The 14,937-nt window shown below is 39.7% G+C and overlaps 1 protein-coding gene across 3 annotated transcripts in view; it reads left to right on the top strand.

Moving 5' to 3' along the window:
* Positions 1-14,036, top strand: part of LOC139774683 (uncharacterized) — a 118,014-nt gene extending 103,978 nt beyond the window's left edge. For all 3 annotated transcript variants that reach the window (XM_071710101.1, XM_071710102.1, XM_071710103.1), the window contains exons 6-12: positions 87-225; positions 1,855-2,081; positions 4,308-4,627; positions 5,305-6,831; positions 7,426-7,585; positions 7,667-7,835; positions 8,363-14,036. In XM_071710101.1, the coding sequence (XP_071566202.1) occupies positions 87-225; positions 1,855-2,081; positions 4,308-4,627; positions 5,305-6,831; positions 7,426-7,585; positions 7,667-7,835; positions 8,363-8,549 (2,729 nt within the window). In that variant the 3' untranslated portion in view covers positions 8,550-14,036. The remainder of the gene's footprint in view (positions 1-86; positions 226-1,854; positions 2,082-4,307; positions 4,628-5,304; positions 6,832-7,425; positions 7,586-7,666; positions 7,836-8,362) is intronic.
* Positions 14,037-14,937: the final 901 nt, after the last annotated feature.

Below are 14,937 nucleotides of genomic sequence, written 5' to 3' on the forward strand. Positions count from 1 at the left end.
AAGGCTTATTCGTTGTTTTGCGAAACCGATCATTGTGCATTCGATGGGGGATACGCATGGGATGAATGAACGGTCGTTTGTTACAGGTGGAGGCTTTTATAGGACATATTGCCCGCAGTACTACGGCACGCCGCCGCAGTATCCGGATCTGTGTTATCCGCCGACGTATTCTCATCCTCACGCTCATCCGCCGCATTACTACAAATACCCGCCCACTTACAGGAGGTAAGAGATTTATTCGCGTTCGACGCTTTGCATGATGAAGCGAGCAAGAAGGGGGGGGCCGAGGGATGTATACCACTTTGAAGAACGGCATATGCGCCGCGTTCCGTTGTTGTCGTAACATTATCGAGCATCTGTTTGCGTTAAATGGCACGTTAATCCTACGGCTTATAATTATTATGTAATGGTTGTAAACATATCGTTGCGTAAGAGCGTCATACAAGCCTTTCAGAAACCAATCTCCACTGTTAATTTCTTACTAGAGCATATGATTAGCTTATTATTTCATCACATTTTTTTTGTATTTTTTATTTCACGGAATCGATCAGTTTCATCTCCGCGAGGCTCACATACGAAAAGCGACAGAAGCTATTCTACTAAAACGTTATCGTCGTCACGTTTTCCTGCCGTAGTGATAACTCGCTTCTTTGAATTGGTGTTTGGAGAATTTATAAATGTTCACAATGCGGTTTGCGTGAATGTTCACAAGGCGGTTTATAAATGTTAAGTATGTTTGAATTGCACGGTGTTCATGTATAATAGATAAAACCGACTGTTGTACCTTGCATTAAACATGGTCGTTGGTTTCCCGTTTCGTAGTACGAGAATCGTTTTTGCTCACGTTTACAACTAACCATGCGCGGTTTTAAACTAGCTTTGACGAAAGAGATGTAGACTTTGTTGGAAAAGCAACGCATCACATAAAATTCCAGTTTTAGTGTGTTTTTAGACTTTCCGTTATGAAATAAATTGGTTACATGATATTGACAAAATCATTCGGTATTGCGGGCTGCATTATCCAGATTGTTTGAAATCGCGTATAAAAGAAGCGTGTAAATTTAGTTGTTCCGTTTCGCATACATGTACGATATTTATACATTGCTATTTTTTAAACGTCATTATAGTATTCCGGAGTTTTAATAACAAAAGTATCTATAAACATTTTAGTAACCAACAGACTATCCTGTTACGTTGCAATACATTTGGGTCACAGATGGTGCTAACTTTCCGAAACCGTCGTTATCTCGTTTTTAATGAAGAAGTGAAAGTTACAACTAGAGCGTGTCAAAGTTGGTTTTTGCCGCGGAAAAGTCGCGGAAATTAAATGGCAGATTTTAACGCACACAGTAACTTTTTAATTACTTGATATTGCTGTAAAAAACATATTTTAATTTTATGCATTTCTGGAACTAAACCGCAAATTTTTGTTATAATTGCGTTAGTTTTCAGTTAGAGCTATTTAATTTGCTTAAATTGATATTTAATTCATGATAAAATCCATACGTACAATCACTTCCAATCTGTACGAATCTGACATTATTATAGTGCCACGATATTTTCGTTACAGAAAAATTCGTTTCAAATTGATTGACGAGTGTATCGATCAAGAGAATTATGCGGGCGACCTGAATATTTCTTTCGACTGTAGATTTAGGATTCTTGCCGCGATATGACTCAAGTTTGTTAAGTATCTCCGTGCATGATATCGTTTTTTTTCTTCTAATAGCTTTCGTCTCATTATCTACACACAGTAAGAGCTGATAAGGGCAAACCGGATATTCGACTCGCACGGGATATTCATATTTGCTTTTCGATTATCAATGCATTTCGTAACGGAGGGTATCTTTTCAGGCAATACTATGGCTATCAAGAGTCCGGTGGAGGTGGCGGGCCGCCGCCGGGCAGCGGAGCCGCCGGAGGTGGCCCTGGAGTCGTTGATTACCAACCACCTCCGCCACCGCCCGGCGAATATCCGCTACCACCCTATTACGGGGGATATCCTCCGCCCCCCCATCCGCCACCGCCACCTCCTCCGAATCCGGCATATCTGCATTCTCCAGGAAGACCTTTCGTAGACCGTAAGTATTGTCATTTACTAAAGAGAGCTGTGCGTGACGTTGCGCCGCGAGGAAAATTCAGAATTCTTGTTCCCATTCTGTTCTCCCTCTCCCACGTTCACCTAGATTTTCTTTTGGATTTTATTCGGTTAGATAAAAAGTCGCTTCGACAAATATGATATGAGCGGACATGCACTTTTTCAGAACAAAAACTTCTGCTTTTAAATTTAATAAAATTTAAATACGTGTTTCGAATAACACGCTGATATGTTCCTTCTTTTGTTCGAAAGAATTAATGTTTAAAGGAAGATAGGCAGAAACGTGCCCGTCTTTTTAAATTATTCTCTGAAGCGTATAATCCGCTTCTAATGCAAATTAATATTTATTAAAAATTGCCGCGCGTATGTTTTGAGAGGATATTGATTTTCGTATCGCCGCAAATTATGCTGCCACTAAAAAATTTAAGATTATATCGCGAGAAACATAATAGGATAATATCGCATGCTCTCAATCGCTGTTGGATGATGAAATTATTTATCGGATAGAGAATTTTTAGGATTACAATCAATTCTTCCTACGAAATCCAAAGGTTTTTCATTAAATAGTCAATACGTATTAATCCTCAGCTTTTCAAGTTGTATTCTTGCTATATTTTCGGACGTGCATTATTTAATGTCTCAAATAACTGAATATGGTTTCAATTCTCTTTTCTTTTTCCGCTTTCATGCTGTAGTTATATTTTCGGTCTCCATAGAAAAAAAATTTCTAAAATTTCAAGGATTCCCAGGATCACCCACGGCTCGACCCTTTTGAAATTTTATCTCTCGGTTAAGACTGTAGTGCTGCGGCTTCCTTTTCTTTTGCGAAAATCTGAAAATGAACAGGAAAGTACTTCGAGAATCGAGAAAAATTATTGTAGGGCCCATTTCGTTCGATTTCCAAGGCGTCCGAGAGTCCTAAGAGCCTGTTCTTCAACAAAGTATTAGCTTACCAGAAAACAAAATGACATTTTAAGCCGACAGAGAGCTAAAAAATGACCGAATACTGTAATGCGTCCAGTTTTATCAGAAAGAAACTGTCCGTACATACGGCCATTTCCGTGTAATGTTATACGTGATTAAAAATTACTTTCCATTTTTATTCATGCCGAAGAAAACAAAAAAGACCGTGACTTTCGCTGATGATAAAAAAAATTAATAACGTTTGCAGTAAGTCGACTTATTTCTTCATCCAAATATTCCCTTATACTCCTGTAGCTAAACATGACGACATATTCTTTCTCTTAGCGATAAACGACATTATGATTTTTTATTTGCCTACTATTCCATATAAATTCCATTCCGATGTAACGTATTGTAAAAAGATGCGTTCATCGAAATTATTTTGAAATGATTATAGATTCAAGATAATGCATTTTTATCCATTTTGTCTTATATTGTTTTGTTCTTTTGTCTATTCCATGTAAATTCCGCTTCGATATTCTTTTTATAATGTTTATAATAAGTCAAGTCGTTGCCATTCTTACTTCAACTTAATTACAAAGACGAGCAATGGAAACATCGCTAAAAGAGGTATATGTGAGCGCGAACGAGCCCTACTTTAACCTTTTATTGCTTTCGTATGAGACGAACTTTCAGTTCACATTTTATTATTTTAATTGCATAGATGTGGCACAAAAGTTGCTCTGAAACTTTGTAACTTTTCACTTACAACCTTCTAGATTACATTTGTATGGTTGTTTTTCGAGATTTTGTTAGTACAATTTTACGACTTTGAAAGTGTTAACGCGTGATATAACTGAGCGCGGCGTTCATGGCGAGAGCATTAACGGTCGTTTGCTGAACAAGGGCAATAGGGGTTTAAAAATTCGAATTAAATTAAATTTTATGTATTTAACCTCTTGCCTTATAATATCGAATAAAACTCGTGGTACAGATTGAACAATATGTCCATAAGGAACCAATTGCATCAATTGCATTATATATATTGAAAATTTTATCACACGATATTGTTACTTATACCAGATGATCGACAAAGGCAGATTAAGTATATTGCCAGATCGTTGTTTCTTAGCGCGTAAGCGACGTTGCGGCTAACTATACTGTGGCACGCGCGGTGCCATCACAAATTAAATCGTAAGGCAAGGGGTTAATCGGGCGTCACGTGCCTCCTGATCCGAATACTCCGTTACAAACGAGAGAGGCGGTATTCGCGCATTCACCGATTCCCCGATGTTTGTTGCCGCAGCCTTTCAGGGTTGTCCATGCCCGATGCAATCGTGTCCAAAAAACGTGGATACTGGGGCCCTTATTGGTAATGGTAAGGGAGCGCCAGTGGTATCGGGGCCCGGTCTGTCATTGCCACCCAGTGCTTTGGTAGGTCCGCCCTCGCCGGCGAGGGGGCTAGCTGGGCTAGCTCCCCCTCACGGTGCCAATGCCTGGGATACGGATCGCGTGCAAATCAACACTCACCGCAACCTAAATCAGAACCAATCCCCCTCGGTCCCGCCGTCGCACAATCTAGTCGGTGGGCATAGTCGCCTTCAGAACCAAGACTGTAGGAGTAAGGTATGTGTCCCACCGCTCTCTTACACTTAATCAACGTCTTGATGACCGTCTCCGATTACCTTGATTTCCGCCCGATCTCGTGGCAAGATGGAAAAATACAAGTTCGATCGTCACATGCGTTTAGATATATGAATGTATCAGGAATTTTGCATTTGGCGAGATGTACGCGATGCAAATACTCTCGCAAATAATTTAAATTCTTTACATATTAAATATTTTGGCAATACTACGCGTTGCAAATAAAATATCTGTTAAAACACAATTTCAATTGAGCAAAGATTAAGATATTATTATTTTGCATACTCCTGAAAGTAACTTTTTAATATGATAAATAATTTTTTTTACTTTTTTGGAAATAACTTGCGACGAAATATCGTTTTGAAAACAGCCTTTCGAGAATAACATCCTTATAAATATTTAGGTTTCATTCTTTATATACAACATGATTCTATTAGTCTGAATAACTTGTAAATTTATCGGATATTTCGATTATCGAGAGAAAATCAAACGTTTTATTTTTGTATCGATATTGTCGTGGTGTAACTGAAAAATAATTGAGTTAGCGATTGAATTAAAAAGGCCACGAGCCATTTTCAAGGACTCGCGGATTTGTTGCGCGATAGCGTCGGAGTCGCGCACGTGTAACCCGATGAATTTCCTTTCTGCCATCCCTGCAGGACGAGCAGAATTGTACGGAGGATACGTTGAGGAAATGCGGTTGTCAGAACGCGTGCACGTCCACTTGCGAGGTCAAGATGGAAACGCTATCGCCCACTGAGAAACTGTCCGTCGCGGCGAGCTGTCCCAGCAGCAAGTATCACAATTTCAAGCTGGAGAACAACAACGTCAAATGCGAGTCCTGCAGTATGGAGATCGACGGGCTGCCGTGCGTCGCCAATTGCAACGTCGTCAAGTGCGAGTCGGATTACAAGTGCGACATCATGAAGTGCGAGCAGTGCATGAAGGAGGGACAGATAGCGATACTGGAGATGGACAAGGATTCCGGTATTGTGCTGGACGACAAGCTCGACGGCGATCCCGACGTGAAGGAGGAACTGGACGTGGTGGTGATCGACAGTGACGAGAGCTGGAAAAAGCCCGATTACGAGCCGACCGTGCAAGAAACTGTCGACGATAAAGAGGAAGAGGAAGAGGAGCGGAGGGAAGTGGAGGAGGAAGTCGTGCAGGGACCGATCGCGACCAAGGTCGAGGCCGGAGCTGAGATCGAGGAACAGCCCAAGTGCCAAAAAGTGACCAAGAGGAAGCTCTCGCTCGACAGCTTATCGGACAGCAGAAAGAAGAGGAAACTGAGCAAGAGGGCCCTGTCGGTGGGCTCGTCCCAGGATGCGAATAACGAGGAATCGGTCAATGTCATCGCGCCGATCGAGCCGCTAACTCCGAGTAAAGCCGATAGCGTGAGAGCCGAGACGATCGTCCCGAAGAAGAAGCAAGCGAAGAAGGACGCAGGGCCACGGGGTCAAAAGCGCAAGGCGGAGGCGCCGAATGCGAACGAAAGCGCGACTAAGAAAGTGAAGAGCGGCAAGCAGAGCATCGTGAATTGCTTGAAACGGACCGCCAGCGATATCTCGATAATGGAGACTATCGACGATGTGATACAGCAGAGTCTTCAGATGACGCAGAGGAAAGACCGCAAGAGCAAGAACTGCGAGCGCGTGGAAAAGAAGAAGAAGAGCGTCAAAGAGGAATCGTTACCGGCGGCGAAGAGGTCCGCGAAGAAGATCGATCAGGTGAAGGAGCAGGCTATTGAGAAGGTATCAAAAGCGATTTCGAAGAACGGCCAAGCGAAAAGCAAAGCGGACGCGAAACCGAAACCGAAGGCCTCGCAGGACGGTAAAGTCAAGGTTGGTAAGGGCAAACTTGGCAAAATCGTGGAGACGAAGGCGCAGGATGTAAAACCGAGGGCGCAGGACTCGAAAGCGCGGGACGGTTCGAAGAAGCGCGATAACGTATCGAAAACCAAAGCGAGTGACGTCAGCGAAGATCCGAAAAAGTCGGCGGTAATTAAGAAGAAGCGGAAGAGCGCGAAAAAGATACCAAACGTCAAGAAGTCGGGCTGCAAAGTGGAGAATTCCTCGCTTGGAAATGAGAGCCTGACGTTAACGAGAAAAACGTTCCTGAAACCGAAGTGGAACAACGGATGGAGCTGGGAGGGAGAGCCCTTTGAAGCCAAAGTTTATCTAACGGTAAGAATAATTAAACCTTGATATACTTCCGGAAATTTATTCGAACCTTAGTTGAATTAATTGAGGTACCAGATTTCTATTATCACATAGCGATAATAAGACAAGAGAAAATTATGCTCAATTATAAAGCAATAACAACACATCTAGATTTTTTATTGTCTTCTATTGTGACTTGGTATTGTTATATCTCGATTAGTTTAGAAGAATCTAATTGATAAAATTTGTACACGATCTCTACGGTTAGCTTTATAATTCTATGTGTAAATAGTGCAATGAAGAAAAAATTTGTTCGAGCTGTCTGTATAATTGTTCTTTTAAAATCGTGCGAAGTTTGCAGAATTATTATATGTTATTTGATTAAATTAATGTAATATGATTAAATGTGTGCGCCGTTTATTTCAGGATAAATTCAAAATAATTTAGATTCACGTCTGAGTGTGTTACGACCACAAACGGGTCCGCACGTTTTACGCGAAATTTTATACAGTAGTTAATTACCATGTGATGATGCTACTATTGACTCGACTCTAGATATACCGTCTGACAATAATCTATTGATAGAATCTGATCGAATTTTAAAATCCATCACCTTAGAATGAAGAAACGGCCATACGGCGATGTTACGCGAGTATGAGTCACGAGAGCGGCGACGTATTGCGGCCTCGGGACTGCGTGTTGCTGAAGAGCGGTACGCGAAAGGGTGACTTGCCCTATGTAGCGAAGATAGCGGCGCTGTGGGAGAATCCGGACGACGGTAGATATCCTCTGTCGCGAGAAACGCAAAAAACTCTTCTCTAGATTTGATGAGTTAACATCCACGCTGTTCTGCATTTAGGTGAAATGATGTTCTCCTTGCTGTGGTACTATAGACCTGAGCATACGGAACAGGGTCGGACGCCACACGACAGCGAGGACGAGGTATTTGCCTCGCGTCATCGGGACGCAAACAGCGTCGCTTGCATAGAGGACAAGTGTTACATCCTGACGTTTAACGAATACTGTCGGTGAGTAATTCTTTCTATTGTGATACGAAATTTAGTTGAATGTATATATATTATTTATAGTTCCCAAAACCGGTCACAAATTATATCACCTATTATTAGAACAACTCATACTTTTTCATTTAAATCTTTTGATTCTTAATCAAGCCTTTTATAAACAAATACATGACAGGAAAGTCGGAACTGAATTGGCTATTATGAGTCGATCGCTTCTACACGGAGCCACGTGTCACGCCAAATTTAGTTTAATATGTTTCACGAATATAGATTTTTAGAAAAGATTTTTAATACTTTTTACAGATTGGCAATCCATTTGTGTAATCAAATTTAATGACATATTCATGATTGATCGTGAAATAATTGACATAAAAGCTTTTTGATGTATGTTTTTTAAATCTCTGCTAGAGTGATGAGCTAATATAGAAGTTTATTACATGTAAATTTTGATTGTCCACGAAATTAATATTGAAAGAGGTAACTTCCTTAACCAAGCAAGATCGGATTACCTGCATATCGTTTTTATGTGACAGGTATCGTAAAAACTTACGGAGGATCGAAGAGGGTTTAGAAAATCCTGGCTTAATAGTTCCGCCAGGGGACCAAGTGTATCCAAGGGAGAATCGGCAGCCTCCTATACCAGTGCCATCAGACATGGTGCTTTTCTGCCGACGTGTTTACGACTATCGCGGGAAGAAACTTGTGAAGAACCCCGGATGACTCGAATTCCTGTAAGATGCAAACCGAGGAAGCTTAGGTCACACATTGAAACTGGCCGCAGGTCTCCTTTCAAGCGTAATCGCGTCGCTGTTGATCGATTTGTCTTGATTTCGAAGGGTGACGAGATTCGATTGTTTTCTTTTAACGAATTACCGATTCCGCGAGCACACGCAGCCTCTACTTCTTCGTCACGTTACGTTTTACCGGTTTGCTAGAAGAACAGCTTTTGCGTGGAGAAACATTCGGTTCTATCCATAACTGTTAAAAGAAAGTGAAGAAAGTAGACGTGCTCGAATCGTTTCAAGAACAATCGGATCTCCTTCTACCCTTAAACGTAGGAAGATTCTTAGAACATCGCGTTAAAGAAGATTCGCAGAAAAAAAAGAATGGCACGTCATGTATATCCTCGTATATATTGTAAGACTACATTTATCACGCCGCTTATATTAATCGGTCTTTCTATTCTACTCGTCTGCGATACCACAGAAATCATGATGAATCGTTCATTAATTCTGGTGATAGGTGTTGCGTGGAATTCATGTCGGCGGATCGGACGCCAGAAAGCGCGCGCCGAACGTTCGGGTCGAAACATATAGATCAATTACAAATTCCGAACGATATTTTTCCATGGATGGCATTATCCGCATGTTCCTCTCGCGGGCGATCGCAAACTTTCGCCCCCTCCCCCCGTGCTCTCCATTTTCCGCCGACACGAACGAAACCAATACAATCTCGATAACGTGTATAAGATGTTTCTAGGCGAGTTAGTGGAATTTGACAATTTTATAGAGAGAATCATATTTTTTGTGAGATAGCATTTTACACAACACTTAAATGGATATTTTTCACATAGGAGATAACAAATGCACGACGTCGTAATGTCGTGCGTCATGGCGCCTTAACTTGAAGGGAACCTACGAACAGTTTCAAAGATAAGGAATCAAAAGCAGGGACGAAATTGCGATTATTTAGCGAAAACACAGCGTTATATATATGTATAAGTGCTCTCCGATTAGGCCCGAGCGCCTGATGCGAGGGGCGAACATCAAGCGTGTGCGACATTACACTTCCATTGTCCCATGGTGTGTTTGCATCTGTCTCGGGGACGCGACTTCTCCCCGAAATTCGATCCGCGCACATATGTCATCTTCGTCAGTGTAATCATTGTAATGCATTTTTACGAACAGTGCCGAAGAACAAAAATCCAAGACTGGAAGTGGCTCGATTCATATCGAAGAATTTAATTTACTGCTTTTAAACAACATCCTTCATAGATATCTTGGCATTATGATCTGTTGTTAACAAGTATCACGGTACTCGAGAACATTTTTTATTCCGATCTTGAAAAAATTAAGTACTGACATAAAATTATATTTTTTACACTAGTTTAATCTTTGATGTATTTAGCAAACAATCATGTTAATAAGAAGATTTGTAGATCGAGCCATTTCCATATAATAGGCCGCGTCTACATTTAATAAGGAGATCTTTATTTGCTCGTTTTTTTTTAATACAATAATGACTCCTTCCAAGAATGCAGGAGACATAGACATTTTAATTGTCAGGGACGTTTGTGTTTTGACCTGTCACGCACCGCGAGTCGCGCTTCTACATGCAGTTTTGATTTCTACATATACATATATGTATGGTTATTCTTTTTATTTTTATTCGTAACGATCTCTAAGATCTATAATGAGAGAGAATTGTAGTTGTATATTATCGCCTGTAACTTAGGTATATATGTATATATATGAATATATATATATGCATATACATATAATTTTGATTCATAAAGAATCCACATTTTAGCGATTAGTCAATACTCGCGGTAGAATGCCAAAAACAACCAAAACATATTCACGAATCACGCGAAACTTTTTTCAATACAAATTATTAATATTATCGCGACGTACCAAAATTTATCATGAGATCATCGATAAGTAATTTCTATGGGAATTCCTCGAGAACCGTGTTAATTTTATTTACATTTGTTGAGTGTAGCCGGGCGCTTTGTTGGAAATCATATTATTTAAAATTAATATATTGATATGGTTATTATTTAATATCTAATATATTGGATATAGGTATTAAGTTATTTTGCGAAAGAATATTAAGGAATAGACGAGTAGAAGAGAGCGCGCGCGTGTTTACGGCTGTATGTATATGTATGCATGCGAGGGTAGAGAAAGAAACGAGAAGAGAGGACAAACGGCGAGCACTGCTATAAATGAGCGAGTAAATCGAAAACACGGTAGAAAGAAAAAGAGTGAGAATGAGAGCAATGTGGGACGATGATGACAGATCATATTTATGAGAAATTTCGCGATACCAAAACATTCTTTCACGTGCAAAATCTTTTCCTTGCGATTCGAAGTGCGTCTCATAAATGTATCCGGATGATCCTCGATGAGATGCGCTCGACGTATTTCATAAGGAATCGACTTAGTCTTACGTAAACACCGTGAAAACACAAACGCAGTGGGTTTCGACGAGCGCCGCTCCAATTGAGTGCTGAAAAACGCTCCGAGTCCTTACGCAAACGCACTTCCTCTTTACCTCCGTGCACATATCGGGACCGTGAGGGATAGACGTCCCCGTCTATCACGTCTGACACGAAAATTCCAAAGAGACAGCCCCGTAAGGGGCGCGAATCGCGACGCTCGTCGACAATCCACCGGATTTCTTGCGTAATCTTTTTATAGATAGTTTTATATTCCTTTTTAACGCGCAAAGAGGAGATTAAGAGAAAAGTGGTACGAAAGTGCGGAAGATAGTTTTTTCTACGGGAAAGAAGACGATACAGGTAGCGAGAACCGGGGAGAAACGGCGATGCAGGCGGAACAATGAGACATGCCGGAGAAATATCAAGAGAGGGGCGGGAGATTGAGAGAAAACGGGGAGAGTTATACACTTGTGCGCGACTGTGTAGTGTCGCCGAAGCGAGGCGTACTCGTGGAGATCATTGGAACGAAGCAGGCGGGCCGAGCGCCTGTGTAAATATTGTGTATTCGCGTATGTGTAATACCTAAATGAAAAGGAGAAGGGAGAAAGAAAGAAAGAAAGAAAGAAAGGTGAGAAGGCGCGGCTCCGTCGAGCCGCGTACGCGCACGGCGCGGTTGTAATCTTCAGGAACTTACCTACCTAACGACGGTTAACATGGGAACATTGCACACACACAATGCATATCCTCTGTTCATTTTATGTAGCCGACGAACTTTTTCCATCAAGAGCGCGAGCAGCGAGGCCCCCCCGTTCGTGAGGGCTCGCGTGGTGCGCGAGGCTTGCGCTGCCTCCACCCTCCGCCGCCCGCTCCTCGCTCCTTCCTTGCATCCGCTTTAATCAAAATGCAACAAGTGTCGGCCGTGCGCGCTCATCGAGATCGGGTACGTCGTCAGTCGCGCCGTCATATCGCTCGCTCGAGACACTACGCCGATTACGAGCGTGATTGCAAATGATTTGACTCATATTGAGTATTCGCCCAATTGTAATCGTTAATCCTTAACTGTTAAGGTATAAAGGGATCATGTATCTATATTATGATGAGATAAATAGTGATTTATACCCCCGCTGATAATAAGAGGAGAAAAAATATTAGATACATATTTTTTATTACTTTGTAGTGCGTTCACGCGTCCAATGAGATATTGATCATTTTATTTATGTATTATTAAGAGACACGACAGTGTCTCGCGCCAAGTATATGTATACATATACACGATATATAGTTATTTCTCAAAATGAAATATTAATAGAAAGATCGGCTCGGTTTATTTTCAGGCCCGATTTCGTCAGATTAATTTTACTTAAATAAATAAAAGTCAGCCCAGACAATACAAACGTCTAAAAAACGTCGTGGAACTGTGAGACGTTTTGTAGATTCTTGTATTATTTGGGAGAAGAGATATATACATATAGCAAAAGAAATATAAGTCGACTTCCCCGTGATGTATTAAAAATATGTATTTATTAAATCATTGATTATTATTGACGTTGTAATAAGCACAGATAGTACAGCAGCGAAGGATATTCACTCTTTGATAAAAACTGAAGAGTGAAAAATTTAGCAATTAATCGCATCCGAGATTTTTGTTTAAATCGCTGATGTAACAACAAATATTGAAACCGCAATATTTCTGACAGTCACGATCGAACATCGTTGTGAAAAAAAAAAAAAGAGAATATCCCGTTTTTGACGGACTCTAGCGTGCGGACCGCGATCGTTGCCCGATCTCGAGAATGCGACCGCTATTTACGAACGATCAACCCGATGAACTTTCATTGCGCGGCGTTACGCGGTTTGCCGTGCGGATGCTCGATTTTTTTTTCTGGTTTATTTGTCTGAAAAGGAAACGCGCGATTGTACTTGTAGGCGATGCCTCGTTCTCGTAGCTGTGAGACTTGTACACCCCTCCTACATCGTACGTTTTCTTTCTTTTTTATTTGTATATAAACGTATTTAACAATACCGCGGTACATTATGAATTACATGACATTAATGACACGAATTTTGTGAGATCACTGGATGACTTTTATATTCGAAGATAAGTTTAGCAGCTTGATACTAAAATGAATGTCTGCTTCTTTTGTTCACGCTTTTGCGCGAAGGAGATAATTTTATATAGCATTTTTATAATAACTTTTGTTTATATCATTATAAAAACGTATGCACGCATTTCCCTGTATTTTCTCATATCGGTAATTCTATATAATGCATATTTCCAATTAATATATTTTTAAAAGTATTTCATAATACTTTGAAACATCAAATATAAAATTTCAATATATTTGTAAATGCAAATGTAAATTATATATTGCATTATATACTGATATCACATTGCATAATCTTATTGCCCGGCTTAGAATAGCAAAGCATGAAGCTTAACATGGGATGGGAATATTGCAAGATATTTAATTACGTGCAACATATGTTAACTTATTATAAATTGCTCTTTTCAAGAAATAAATGAATTAAGGTTTCACGTGATCTATCAAATATTTAACTATGCATTAAATATGCATTTAAATCAACGTAGTTTTTTTTCTCTTCGCGATTATTGATTAAATGACAAGTCAAGCAGTAAGATTAAAAATGGAAAATTAATATCTTTTTCTTTTTTTTTAATCGTCTGTACAGTTTTTAGTTTTTTATTTATCATTTACATAAAATGATCCTGTGACACGCGATCGATTTTGTCGATGTACTATTATTTCTATTCGTTTTCGAAATATTTATACTTGTATCAATTATCGTTTAAATCATGTTTAAATATATCGGAAAAGTGCGCAAGACTCGCAGGCAGACTACGTCCTTGAGAAAGCGAGGCACGCCTAGGAATTGCATGCTTGTAATTGTATATCGTTGCAGAGCGTTTTGAGCCGAGAATTGTTGGCAGAAATAAATAAGAAATCTAATTTACCAAGTGTCTTACTGTAAAGTATCTACTCCGATTATACCAATAAATGATGGATACGGGTTCGCACTATGAACGCAGAAGTGTCAAGTGATTCGACGTCATACGAACTCTGGAAGTCGCGAAACGTTCGAAAAGATATCAGTTTTCGAGAACCTATATCTATTTGTATCGTCATTATTGTAAGAGAAAGGAAGATTGTGTCCTATGATAAAAAATTTACTCCTACTCATATGCACAAGTCTTATCGTGAAAAAGCCAAAGTATTAATTTATTTTTTTGCGACTACGAAAAATTTGCGATAATATTATTTTTTTGTTTAAGAAATCGCGTAGATTACACGAATGAGATATTCTGTATACTGTTTAAGCTTGCCACGTCATAATTATTCATCTTTTTTTTTTTGGTCTTTTTAGAATTGTATGTAATTTTATTTTGGAACCACTTTCTGCATTTAACTTTCATTGAAAACTTACAAGTACATGGAATCTTGTATAGTACATGTTAGATAAGCAATGCAAGTTGCGGGTTTGTTTCTGCATTCAGGCTTTTGAGCAAAATGAATGAATGTTCTTTATATTTAAAAGAAAATTCGCTTTTACCTTAAGAGACGCTAAGGCTTTGGCGTTAAATATTTTTCCGCTTGAAATTAAAATATCGATTAGGGATCGTTTGGACAAATGCGAACGGCAAACTGAGCGGCAACGCCACACAGGAGCATACAGATACAATAAAAAAAAAAAGAAAGAGAGAGGTATTATTTCTACACGAAAGCTGAGATAAAGGTATATATAAATAATATATATATATATATATGACAAAGTATATATATAAATATATATATATATTTAGGTAATTAGAATAATATAAATATATATGTATATGATTGAGAGAAAATGAATAATTATAAATATGGCGTACACACCCACACACACATACAATAGACTCGTACACGGCATACATTCGCATATACACTT

This window comes from Temnothorax nylanderi, unplaced genomic scaffold (genome assembly GCF_030848795.1).
Source record: "Temnothorax nylanderi isolate EJ_2023f unplaced genomic scaffold, tnyl_v1.0 TNYL_tig0085_pilon, whole genome shotgun sequence".
Lineage (NCBI taxonomy): Eukaryota > Metazoa > Arthropoda > Insecta > Hymenoptera > Formicidae > Temnothorax > Temnothorax nylanderi.